This window comes from Nyctereutes procyonoides, unplaced genomic scaffold (assembly GCF_905146905.1).
Source record: "Nyctereutes procyonoides isolate TBG_1078 unplaced genomic scaffold, NYPRO_anot_genome, whole genome shotgun sequence".
Lineage (NCBI taxonomy): Eukaryota > Metazoa > Chordata > Mammalia > Carnivora > Canidae > Nyctereutes > Nyctereutes procyonoides.
Genome location: NW_026575134.1, coordinates 38,145,382 through 38,159,355, shown reverse-complemented (window position 1 = coordinate 38,159,355; position 13,974 = coordinate 38,145,382). Strand labels below are relative to the sequence as shown.

At 43.1% G+C, this 13,974-nt stretch overlaps 1 protein-coding gene across 1 annotated transcript; it reads right to left on the bottom strand.

Moving 5' to 3' along the window:
- Window positions 1-1,776: 1,776 nt before the first annotated feature.
- On the bottom strand, window positions 1,777-2,736 carry LOC129494191 (olfactory receptor 1052-like). Its single transcript, XM_055300942.1, has one exon. It carries the CDS (start codon window positions 2,734-2,736, stop codon window positions 1,777-1,779), a length of 960 nt encoding a protein of 319 aa, XP_055156917.1.
- Between the last annotated feature and the right edge of the window lie 11,238 nt (window positions 2,737-13,974).

Genomic DNA, 13,974 nt, shown 5'->3' with positions numbered 1-13,974 from the left:
GATTTTCACACTCAGCTTCCTGGAAAGGATTTAATCGTTATTATTATTTTTTTAGGATAGAGTATCAGAATCAAACATGTTCAATACAAAAGTTTTGGAGAATTTTGGAGAAAAACAGGACGTGTTCCCCATTGTGCGCCCACTCTCATACAATCATTATTTATGTGTCTGTTCTTTCCAATTTTTTTAGCATTCATGTTTGTTACAGAGTTAGAGTCACCCTCTGGACTTTCTGACCTGCTATTTTCTTATTATGTAGTCTTCATGTGGGTGATTGTTAGTGGTTACATCAGAATCCATCTCAGGGATGAATCCTTTAATCTTTTCCTCCTTTGAATATTTAGGAGGTTTCTAATTTTCTGTTTGTTTCTGTCTTAAAGATTTCATTTATTTATTGATGAGAGATGCAGAGAGAGAGGCAGAGACACAGACAGAGGGAAGCAGGCTCCCTGTGGGGAGCCTGATGTGGGACTTGATCCCAGGACGTTGGGATCACGCCCTGAACCAAAGGCAGATGCTCAACCACTGAGCCACCCAGGTGCCCCTACTTTCTGTTTTCAAAAATGATGTTGTGACAAACCTCTTTATTTTCTGTATTTAGAATAATTTCCTTTAAGGTAGATTTGGATTAAAAAAAAAAAAAAAGCTCCTTTTAAATGACCCAGGTCAAAAATCTCAGGCTGAAACTTACTCAACTCAGGTTAGGACTTTGTGAAAGTTTCAGAGCAGGCCTTCCAGGCCAGTGCTCGGCCTTGAATTAGGTCAAGTTCAGCTTCTTCATCCGTGTGATTCCCTGAAACATATACTCACCATATTACATGTATATTTAAAGATGTTAAGGCCAAATATAAGTTTTTTTGGAATCGGTGTCCTAAAATACAGTATCTTATATGATGCCTGTTAACTGTGCAAATATCACACACCCATACACACATGTGCCTTTGGGAATTATGAGGCATGTACATACATCTGACTAGAAAATACATATACGAGGGAAGGTCTCTCTTGATTCTGAGATTTTATTTAATGGGGCAGCTTATGAGGTACCTGGGTGGCTCAGTGGTTAAGCGTCAGCCTTTGGCTCAGGCCGTGATCCTGGGCTCTCGGGATCGAGTCCCACATCAGGCTCCTTGCATGGAGCCTGCTTCTCCCTCTGCCTATGTCTCTACCTCTCTCTCTCTGTGTCTTTCATGAACAAATAAATAAATTCTTTAAAAAAAATAATGGGGCAGCTCAGCAAAGGCAGCAACAATAAGAAATAAGGACACTTCTATTCTGGCCATCTTTCTTTTTTGAATAGGAATAGAAAGAACTGAGCCCCCTCACAGCTTACCTCCACCTCATTAAATCAGTGGCAAAACAAATGATTCTGCTGCTTCTTGTCCAATGTTTCTCGGAAATTGTGATGAACTGCCAGTAGAGGACTTGGCCTGTGGCTGTGGTGTGCAAGAAACATCCTGGTTTGGGTGGGGAAGTCCTGATATTAAATACTCTCTCACTAACTGTGCAGCTTTAGGTAACTTATTTTTACCAAATCACTTGTAAAATGTGATCATCAATGATTGCCTCGCAATATGGATGCAAACATTCAACACAATAATGGGTAAGAAGATGCTTTTAAAAATTGCAGTTCTCTGTACAAAGAATGATATTTTCTCTTCCTTCCCTACTTTTTCCACCTCCTTCAAAACCAGGGCTGCTCTCTGTTCTGTCAATTCATAATTTGATTTGGAAGATGCTGTGCCTTCCTCATTCCAACAAACAATGTTGCAGGACTCAGCAGGGAAAGATACTGACCTGGAGCTTTCTCTGCAGTGCGTCCTTCACCTCCTTGTTGCGGAGGCTATAGATGAAGGGGTTGAGCATGGGGATTATGATGGTGTAGAACACGGACACTATTTGGCCATTGGTATCATTAGTGGATCCATGAGGCTGGACATAGGTGAAAACCACAGTGCCGTAGAAAATGGCAATGGCCAGGAAGTGGGAGGCACAGGTGGAGAGGGCCTTCTCCCGTCCAGCAGCTGAGCGCATCCTCCCAATGGCCACCAAGACCAAGCTGTAGGAGGTGAGGATGACTGCAGCAGGCAGAAGGGTAACCAGAGCAGAGAAGATATAGAGGACCACTCCTGCTGTGGCTGTGTCGGCACAAGCCAGGTGGAGAAGGGGAGGGATGTCACAGAAGTAGTGTGTTACCTGGTTGGGCCCACAGAAAGGCAAAGCAAAGACGTTCCCAGTCTGGATAGCAGAGTTGGCGCCACCAAATGCATAGGAAGCAGCTACCAGCTGGAGACAGGTCTCCTTGGTCATGATCGAACCATAATGGAGGGGTTGGCAGATGGCCACAAAGCGATCGTAGGCCATGGAGGCCAGCAGGAAGCTCTCAGCTGTCACATGCACCACAAAAAAGGTTAGCTGGACCACACAGCCCTCAAAAGAAATGGTCTTGTCAGAGGCCAGGAAGTTGACCAAGAGCTTGGGTGTGACCACAGAAGAGTAACAAATATCAAGAAAAGAGAGGACACTGAGGAAGAAATACATGGGACTATGGAGACGGGAGTCTGTGAAGATGAGTGCCATCATTCCCAGGTTGCCCATCACTGTCATGGCATAAATGAGCAGAAAGGTTACAAATAGAAGCTGTTGGAGCTCTGGATAGCTGGAGAATCCCAACAAGATGAACTGGGTAACTGGAGTGTGGTTGCCACTTGCAAGGGCTAGTTCTCCAGGTGTCATCTGCAGAGGTGACAAATGACAATCAGTCATTTGAGCATGTCCACCACTGTGCATAGGACAATGAGGGAGAACACCAAGCAAGTATAAGGCTCTTTGCACAAGAAGCTAATGGGGAGCATTGTGCATGTAGAAAAGACATAACTGTGAAGACTGACAGACCTGAGTCCTAATTCTGATTATGGCACTAACTAGTTGTGTACCCTTGGATAAGGTATGGATGAGCTTTAGTCTTCTTGACATAAAATGAAAAAAAATATGCCTACTTTTTAGGGTTGCTGCATGGCCTAAATGAGTAAGTGAATGTACAATATCTGAATGTCTGGGACATAGTAGGTGATCAATAAATTATGAGTCCTCTTCCCCAATTTCTAGTGCCTGTATCTAAAAATATGCTTACATTTGACAATCATTTTGTTCTTTTTAAAAATCAAGATATAATTTGTATACTATAAGATTCACCATCTTAGGGATGCCTTGGTGGCTCAGTGGATTGAATGTCTGACTCTGGATTTTGGCTTAGGTCATGATTTCAGGGTCCTGGAATTGAGCCCACATTGGGCTCTGTGCTTGGCGAGGAGTCTGCTTGAGATTCTCTCTCTCCCTCTCCCTTTGCTCCTCCCCACTGCATGTTCTTTCTCTCTGGCTCTCTAAAATAAATAGATATATAAATAAATAAAATCTTTTTTAAAATTTTTATTTATTTATGATAGTCACAGAGAGAGAGAGAGGCAGAGACACAGGCAGAGGGAGAAGCAGGCTCCATGCACCGGAAGCCCGATGTGGGATTCGATCCCGGGTCTCCAGGATCGCGCCCTGGGCCAAAGGCAGGCGCCAAACTGCTGCGCCACCCAGGGATCCCCATAAATAAAATCTTTTTTTTTCTCATAAATAAAATCTTAAAAAAATAATAAAGTGTATGACTTAGTGGTTGTACAACCATTGCCACTATTTGATTGCAGAATACTTTCATCATCAGAAAAAGAAAATCTCATGGCTATTAGTAGCCACCCTCCATTCTACCCTTCCCTTAGCTCTTGAAAATCATTAATCTTGCATCTCTATGGATTTGCCTATCCTGGACATTTCATATAAATTGATTCATACATTTAGTGGCCTATTGTGTCTGGCTCCTTTCACTTAATGTTTTAAAGATTTATCCATGTTGTAGCATGTATGGGTGTTCATTCTGTCTTGTATTTAAACATCCTTCATGGCACTGCCACTCTATAGTAGCCAGCGTGTCCTCTGAGAATCTATTGAGTTGAATGTCACCTGAGAGACCATTAGCTTGGAAATACTGTTTTAGTGCTTGCTTGACTGTCCTCCAAGATGTTTATCTGTAGGAGAACTGGAAATACTCATAATCCTTTCCTTCTTCCCTATACTTCCCTCTCTCTTCTGCCCCTCATTTCCCACTTCCTTGGGGGGGTCTAGGATACATCCTGAAAATTAGTCCTAGGAAAACCTCACCAATGCCTTCATCCATGTCAAATGGTTTATGTGGAGACAAGGAGGAACTCTGGTGTCTTCTTGCAGAAGAACATGGACTAGCTTCACCTTTGTTCCCACCTGCTGTAATAGGTACAGAGCATGGTATGGGGCTGACAGGATAGAGACCTGATTTCTAGTTCCAGCTCTGTTACTGTGGCTGATTTTCCTCTCTCTGGGCTTCTGATTCCTTGTTGGCAGAGTCAAGGTTTGGCAGGGAATATCTCAGAGCTCACACCTGGACCTGATCACACAATGACAATGAGTGAGTGCATCTTCCCTGAACTTGCTGCCTGGGAATGGATATTTGTGCCAGTGGAGCCCCAGGCAACACAAAAAGAATCCTTATGAATTCATCCAGAAAAAGTGTACTCTACACCTGGTTGTAACAGACAATTTTAGGAAGGTCTGTTCAACTTGCAAAGATATATTTAAGTACCTTGGCCACTCACAGCAGTGATCCCTGGCAAATATTTTGTACATGAAGGAGGAAGTTATGAGAAACCTTGTTAACATAAATGAATAGATTGGAATATGAGGAGTTTTGTTATGGTAATGCCATTCGATTCATTGAACTTTTTAGTTAATGCCAAGAATCACATAGGGATGTATCATCAGAAATCATTTTTAATGTTGAATCATCTGTCAATTTGAAAAGATCTTCCCTCTATTTTGTTGAAAGATTTCCATCTGACTTAAAAAGGATTTTATAGGTAGTCAATAAATTCATTTACTTTTTCAACACCTATTTATGAAATTACCTCTTTGTGTGGTATCCTGGAAGTTTTGTATGCCAGCAAAATGCCTCCTGCTAAGAGTCAGGATGGGTTAGAAGCATGCGGTTTTTTTTTCCCCCAGGAATGAAGGGACAACTGTAAAGGGGGAGACAAGGAAGGAGTATAGCACTTCCTTCCCAGATGCATTTCCAAGGACACTGGTTTTATAAAGAGTAGATGTGGACCTTTAGGCTCTAGAAATTAGTTCCCTTCAAAATGGCTTTGCCTACGAAGCCCTTGAAAAGTTTTTACTTCACCTTCAGGAGTACAGAACCCTGGTTTGAAGAATGTGGCCTTAGACATACCGGTTAGTTCCAGGACACCACCCTCTGCCCTACTGCTCTCCTTCCTCTCAGGGCTAGTCTTGTGATTTTGTGATTAACCACAGGAGAATTTGCTGGAGCATTCTGCGCCCTTCAGAGACCAACCTTCTGTTTAGTACAAAAGTCAGAATAAGCAACCTCGAAAGTCAAGGTCCCGGGGCTGGGGCAGAAACCTATCACGTGATTTAGTCTTGGCATGTACCTAAGGGAGTCAGCTTCTTGCCCTGTGCTCCATGTTCCCCACCAAGGGATCTGCGTATCTTTTATGCTTGCTCTTCCATTTCTGACTTTAAGGATTTAGTTGTGTCCAAATCTAAATATCTCCGAGTCTCTGATCTACCATGAGTATTAATGTTCTCAATATTCTCTGAGGGGATGACAACCAGTCCTCTACACACATGCACACGCATGCACATTCACACTCAGTGTTTTTAGGGTGAGCTCTTGGATCCTGCTCTCCAGTAAATAAGGTTTCTTGTCCTCCTCCCCAGATCTCCCTTTCCTACTGTATTCTGATGGTCCAGACTGTGTTCCCTCCTAATCCTTTGCTATTCCCATTCCAACTTGCAGATGGCTGTTCTATACCTTCAGAGCCACAGCTACCAATAATTCTGGATTGCGGTGGCCTGGAGCAACAGCCTTACAGACGTACCCTGAGATTCTCGGTGTGCGAAGTATCCCCAGGCATCCTCCGTAAATCCCGCAGAGCCATCCCTCAGCCCTTCCTGTCAGATTTCCCTTACCCAACCAAATTCTCTTTTTGTGTGCGATTGTTATCTGGCAGCTGAATCTCACTCACACAGATGTATTTAGAATTATTTAACAGGGTTTCATCAACTTTGCTGTCTTTCTTTCCTCCCACTTGGTTGTTTTGCTTTCCTATCACATTATAGATTCTGAAAGCAGAGCCTTTTCTAAGTTTTGTATGAAGTGAACAGCAAATATTTGAGCAACTACTGTTATGCATAAGTATTTGAACAACTGCAGTTCAAAAGTATTGAAGCTACTACAGTTACTCTAAGTATTTAAACAACTATTGTTCAAATAGGGTAAGACATGGCTTTGGCCATTTAGGATCTTGAAATTTTGCTGAGAGATAAACTCATTCCCATGAAATAAGAGGGAAGATGGTAAAACCCACCAGAGTTGGAGTCCTCTGGAAGGCTTCAGAAATGGGAGCATGGGGCTGAGCCTGAGGGGAGGAAGGTGGAGCTTGGTGCAGGAAATTGGGAAGCACCGCAGCCTAGAAGCGAATTAAACTTCTCAGTAAATATTTACCAGGCCAAAGATGCATTGGAAAGAGGAAACCTGGTAGAGTTACTCAACCTTTTTGAGTTTCCCTAGTTTCTTTTTTTTTTTTAAGATTTTATTTATTTATTTATTCATGAGAGACAGAGAGAGAGAGAGAGAGAGAGAGAGAGGCAGAGACAGAGACAGAGGCAGAGGCAAAGGCAAAGGCAGAGGGAGAAGCAGACTCAATTCAGGGAACCCAATGCGGGACTCAATCCCAGGACCCCGGGATCATGCCCTGAGCTGAAGGCAGATGCTCAACTGCTGAGCCACCGAGGTCCCCCAAGTCTCTCTAGTGTCTGAGGCCAGAAAGACAATAGGTATCCATGTACTTAGCACACTTCTGGCAACAGGGTAGGCACCGGGTATACATTAAGTTCAATCCCACTGCAAGTTAGATTATGAGCACATCATGGATGGGGAGCTGGAAGAGATTTCTCAGGACCCCTGAGCACAGTGGGATCTCAGGGATGCTTAAGGGCTGACAGTAGGGGCTGGGGTGGGTGCAGATCTGGGGAGAGAAGAGGGAGAGGCTAAACAGGCAACCTCAGCTTTCTGAATCAGCCCTGATGGAACTCAGTAGAATTTCCTGGAGACAAATACCCACCTTGCAGATGATGCTCCCAGCCCGATACACCTCAAGATCCTTTCAGCCCAGCCACATAGGGAAGCATCTGGGACTTACTCTCACTCCAGCCTGTGTCTTTCGGGTTGTCCTCCCTAGAGCTGTTTCTGGGGTGACCACACATCCAGACCTGGTAACAAGGCACACAGCTTAGGACTGAGGCTTTGGGTGCATCCTGGTTCTGTTGGGCTTATAAAGCTAGCTCCATTCCCTCTGGATCCCAGGTGGCTTTGGAGGCTCAGAGCTCTGGGAGGTGCTGGAAACATACCCACCCCCATATCCTCTTCAGGGGTCCTGCAAGGTTCAGGCGCTGGGGAAGAAGAGCCGATCCCCTATAGATTGTGGTCACTTGCTTTGGTCTTGAGGCCGAGGTCAGGGTCTCCTGGAGGACTTGGAGCTTATGGTTCATTCACACCAGCAGGAAGACTCAGCAGAAAGACTTCCTGACTCCTCCTCGGAGTCTGAAGTCTGGATGAGCAAAGGTCAGCTTGCCCCTTGAGAGCTTGCAGAAAACTGGGGGACCGTTGACCCAGCTAGCCTCGCTAAATGACCCAGGGGCTCTTTGCTGGGCCCTAATCCCGTTAGAAAAGTTAGCGACACTGATACATATAGAGCATGCATCCAGGGCTCAGTGCTTTTCCTTGTTATTTCTGTGTTCTAGCAGCAGAGGGGTGTGGGGGAGATTTGGGGGCCCATGGGGTAGGAAGTCTGAGGCTTGACCCTCTCTGTGAAGCTCTCCTGCTTTGGGCAGCCAGGGAATCATCTGAGGAGGCACTGGGGGCCTTGTTAACAGCATAGGTAATTTATTTATATTAGCAATTAAAAAAATTCTATTTTCAGAAAGGAAGCTAACTTCTAAGCCTAGGAAATGCCGATGGGCATAAGAAGGAGCCCAGGGGATTGTTAACCAGAAGCCAGGAGCACAGTGATCATCTCCCAGCTGTTTTTTTTGTCCTCCTCTTCCCTGCTCTGACTGCTTTGAGGATGGGCAGGGGCTGCTCCCTCCCTCTCGGTCTTCAGCCGGCTCTGCTCTCCATAGGGGCCTGCGGCCTAGCACTGGGCCCAGCTGAGGTTACTGGAGAGGTGTGCTTCTGGGTCCATGAGTCCCCCGACCATTCTAGCTGAAGAGAATTACTGAGCCTGTAGCCCAGGGGGCACTCAGCCGAGATGTGGTGGCGCAGCAGTGCCTCTGCGTCAGGACTGTGACACCCCTGGGAGGAACAGGTGCATTCTCAGGGCGCCAGTGGAGTAGATGCATTCACATTAGAAAAAGAGCATATTTGGACATTTTATTTTTTTTATTTTTTAAAGATTATTTATTTATTTATTTGAGAGAGAGACAGAGAGAGAGAGAGCGCGTGTGTGCGAGCACAAGCAGAGGGAGGAACAGAGGGAGAGGGAGAGGCAGACTACCCACTGAGCAGGGAGGTCTCTACATGGGGCTCCATCCAGGACCACGACCTGAGCCAAAGGCAGAGGCTTAACCGACTGAGCCACCCAGGCGTCCCATATTTGGACATTTTAAAAAAAGCGCCAGGAAATAATAAAAAGTTGTAATAAAATAATCTGGGTGGGGACATGGGAAAAAATATAAAGGGCATTTTAGAGATAATAAGATCCAATATGAACTGTGGGTTAGATAATAGTACTGTAGCACTATAAAATGTCCCAGTTTTGATAACTGTCTTGACTGTGGAAGGGGATGATGTATTCTTTTTTCTTTTTTAAGATTTTTATCTTTTTAAGTAACTGCTACACGCAATGTGGGGCTTGAACTCACGATCCTGAGATCAAGAGTCCCATGGTCCCCCACTGAGCCAGCCAGGTGCCCTGAGAATGAACTATCTTTAGGATCTACTCACTGAACTGTTTAGTGATGATTGCTTTGGAAAAAAATTCATATCTATATGAATATTCTATATGTGTATGTAATATACACATGTATATGGAAATGTAAACTAGAGACATCTCTAGGGAAAGGATGTATAGAATTCCTGTGTTATTCTCGCAACTTTAAAAAGTATATTAAACATATTATAAATATATATCGGACGCCCAATAGCTCAGTGGTTGAGCATCTGCCTTAGGCTCAGGTCATGATCCCAGAGTCCCAGGATCGAGTCCCACATCAGGCTCCCGGCGTGGAGCCTGCTTCTTCTTCTTTTATTTTTTTTTTTACTATTTTATTTATTTATTCATGAGAGACACACAGAGAGGCAGAGACACAGGCAGAGGGAGGAGCAGGCTCCATGCAGGGAGCCCGATGTGGGACTCAATCCTGGGACTTTAGGACCATGTCCTGGGCCGAAGGCAGGAGCTAAACCGCTGAGCCACCCAGGGATCCCCATGGAGCCTGCTTCTGCCTCTGCCTGTGTCTCTCATGAATAAATAAATAAAATATTAAAAAAATATATTAAATCATGTCTAAATCAAAAAGTTAAAAAAAATTCTGAGTGGGAGGAGTGGTGTGGGCAGACATGAAGCAGGAATTGGCAGTAAGTTGGTCATTGTCCAAGCTGGGTGATCAGTACGCGAGAGTTAATTTGTCATACTGTCTGCTTTGTATATATTTGAACTTTTTTTAAAATAAGATTTTACTTATTTGAGAAGCACAAGAGAGAGCATGAGCAGGTGGAGGGTCAGAGGGCGAGGGAGCAGACTCCCTACTGAGCAGGAAGCCTGACTAGGGGTTCCATCCCAGGACACCCTGGGATCACGACCCAAGCCGAAGGCAGATGCTTAACCAACTGAACCACCCAGACACCCCATATTTGAACTTCTTCATCATAATTTTAAAAGGTATTGAAGCATCACAGAAATCAAAATTTTCTTGCAATTCCTTATACTTATAGTTTAAATTTAATATGTGGAATAGTACACCCCATAATTTTTCAGTATTTATCTTAAAGGAAACAAAAACGATGTTCAAAGGAAGGGAGTTGTAGCCAATTAGTTCTAGACTCAAAAGTTCAGCCTGTGTTTTCTGGGTCCCAGTCTGTGAGTCTTTATACAATGCCTTTGTCTTCTTAATTAGTGCCTGGGCAATAATTTGGTATTAATGAGTGCATAGAACTTTCTATTTTGCCCTAACAAGATAATTCAGTACTATACTGCTGTACTTTTTGTTTAAAAATTGAAAGCAGACATTAATATGATAAACACCAATATGTCCACCACTTTTACTTAGTAAATGTACATGTTTTTGCTATATATGCTTCAGATCCTTTTTTTTTTAATCGTGGAAAGTCATTGAAATCCCCTTATATTCTACCCCAGTTCTATGCCCCTCCCTCCCTAGAGACAACCATTATCATAAATTTGACTTGTGGCCTTTATAGTCTATGAAAGCATTATTTATTTATTTATTTATTTATTTATTTATTAAATTTATTTTTTATTGGTGTTCAATTTGCCAACATATAGAATAACACCCAGTGCTCATCCCATCAAGTGCGCCCCAGTGCCCGTCACCCATTCACCCCCACCCCCCGCCCACCTCCCCTTCCACCACCCCTAGTTCGTTTCCCAGAGTTAGGAGTCTCTCATGTTCTGTCTCCCTTTCTGATATTTCCACTCATTTTTTCTCCCTTCCCCTTTATTCCCTTTTACTATTTATTTATTTATTTGTTTGTTTATTTATTTATTTATTTTTTAATGAATTAATTTTTTATTGGTGTTCAATTTACCAACATACAGAATAACGCCCAGTGCTCATCCCGTCAGGTGTCCCCCTCAGTGCCTGTCACCCACTCACCCCACCCCCCGCCCTCCTCCCCTTCCACCACCCCCAGTTCGCTTCCCAGAGTTAGGAGTCTTTATGTTCTGTCTCCCTTTCTGACATTTCCCACACATTTCTTCTCCCTTCCCCTACATTCCCCTTCACTATTTTTTATATTCCCCAAATGAATGAGACCATATAATGTTTGTCCTTCTCCGATTGACTTACTTCACTCAGCATAATACCCTCCAGTTCCATCCACGTCGAAGCAAATGGTGGGTATTTGTCGTTTCTAATGGCTGAGGAATATTCCATTGTATACATAAACCACATCTTCTTTATCCATTCATCTTTTGATGGACACCGAGGCTCCTTCCACAGTTTGGCTATTGTGGACAATGCTGCTGTGAACATTGTGGTGCAGGTGTCCCGGCGTTTCATTGCATCTGTATCTTTGGGGTAAGTCCCCAACAGTGCAATTGCTGGGTTATAGGGCAGGTCTATTTTTAACTCTTTGAGGAACCTCCACACAATTTTCCAGAGTGGCTGCACCAGTTCACATTCCCACCAACAGTGCAAGAGGCTTCCCCTTTCTCCACATCCTTTCCAACATTTGTTTCTTGCCTTGTTAATTGAAAGCATTTTTTTAAAATTGAAACTGTGACTCATAAAAATATAAAAGACACACATATCGAAGACTTTATTCAATTTATCAATAAGAAAAACAGTAAGATATTAAGGCCAGTTCAGAGAGCATTTGAAGGGATGGGAATTTTTTAAAATAAATTTATTTTTATAGGTGTTCAGTTTATCAACATACAGAATAACACCCAGTATTTATAGGCAATAAACTTAATAAAAATAATAAAAGAAAATCAATTTAAAAGGAAGCTAAGAGAACATTGGTAGGTTAGATACTTGAGTGATTCTTGTCCTATGTGGCAATAAACTATGAACTTGGGCTTATTTTTTCTACAAGACAGATATAATTGGACAAAAATCTGTAAGTTAACATGTAACATTACTAAGTCTAGAACTTTTAATCAATAGTTACCACAGGCCAAACCAGGTACATTTTCCTAAATAAATTCTTGGGTTGGGCCTATTAATGCCCCACTGTAACATTGAAAGGACACACCACTCACTTTTTCCTATTATTTCCATGTTTTAGATAATTTTTCTTAGCAAATCTATATTTCTATATTTTCCTAAAGATATGAAGCTATAAATAATAATAATAGCTATTTATTAAGCATTAATTTGTGCCAAGCACTGATTTGGTGTTTTTTTTTTTCTTTTCTTTTTTGAGAGAGAGCTAGTGTATACTTGCAAGACTGGGGAGGGGCAAGGGAGAGGAGAGAGAAAACCTTAAGCAGGATCCAGGCCCAGTGCAGTTTAGCTCACAACCCTGAGATCATGAAATCAAGCACTGTTTTAAGGGTTTTACATGTACTAAGTCCTTTGTCCCTCCAAATCAATATTAGGTGCTTTTTTTTGTTTAGTTTTGTTTTTTGTTTTATAGTCTCCACTTTATTTCCCCCAAACAAGAGAGGTCAGTAACCTGTGGAAGGACATTCGAACTGCAAGTACCAATTTATGACAAGTTCTATTTCTTAAAAGCTGACTTCTTGCTCCTTTCCCTAGAGGAAAGGAGTCTCTAAACTGAAGACAGTTCTGAAGCCATCAGAAAAAACAAAAAACAAAAAACAAACAAACAAACAAAAAAAAAAACCAGGAAGAGCTCTGGCTTGGGAGTCAGAGCAGTTCACCAGCAAGGACAAGAATTTAATCTATTCACAGAAGACTTGTAGGTCTGCTGCAGAACAAGCGTGCCCAGCTGTCTTACCCACCTCGTGGCCAATTATAGTATACAAACACAGAAGCACTTTTTCCTGATACAAGGACCATTGTTGGACCTACTAATTTTATAGAGATTTTAAATGTGAATGAAGTGAAAAGGCTCTTCTGTTAGCTACCAGGCCAACACCTCAGACCTACCAAAACTCTGCCTTTAAAGATATGCTTCAGGTAATGCTGCAGAACAAGTACAGAAATCCCTCCTCTCCTCCCAGCCTCTCACCACCAGTCCACTCCAGGGATCTTTCCTAACTCCACCTAGCACTGTGTTCTACAGACTGACTCTAGATCAGAATGGCTGTACCTAAAACCTCTACACCTCACACCAGAATGCATCCTGTCCTGAGAGACCTGGAGAAACCAGGCTCCCCCACTCCCAGGAAAAGATTAGAGGCAGCATTCCAAGCCAAACTGTTTCCAGCTTTATTAAAGACACTTTTCATAAACAATCATGGTATTTCAGGCAGGATATGGGCAGACGATCGTTAACAGTATACAACTTTCAAACTCCCTTCTTCAGTGGACTACGAAAATCAGAAAGCCACTGTAAAACCCAAAGAAGTCTTTTTTAAAATTTTTTATTTATGATAGTCACACAGAGAGAGAGAGAGAGAGAGAGAGAGAGAGAGAGGCAGAGACATAGGCAGAGGGAGAAGCAGGCTCCATACCCTGGGAGCCCGACGTGGGATTCGATCCCGGGTCTCCAGGATCGCGCCCTGGGCCAAAGGCAGGCGCCAAACCGCTGCGCCACCCAGGGTTCCCCCAAAGAAGTCTTTATGTGATGCTCTGAACAAGGAAAGTTTAGAGAGAGGGTTGACAGTTCACATTTAGCATGTTAACAACTTTTCACAAGCCAACCCTGACTTTCAGGAAATGAAATGAAAATAGCTGAATTATCAATCTGAAGATCCACAAGCTAAAAAAAAAAGGAGCTGTTTTGAGGGACGCCATCTCAGTGGTGACACTGTAAAGTCCAGATTGCCTGACATACTGGGAACCATTTCATGGGCTCAGGTTTCAACAGGTCTCTGGGTTTAAGGGAGTCAAGTCTATGTTGAAGGCAGAGAGGGAGAAGAGGACACAAAAAAATGAATTTTAGTTTTTCCACACCACCAAGGTGGCTCATGTGTGTCAACATCAAGGAATCTCTCCTCCTGGGAG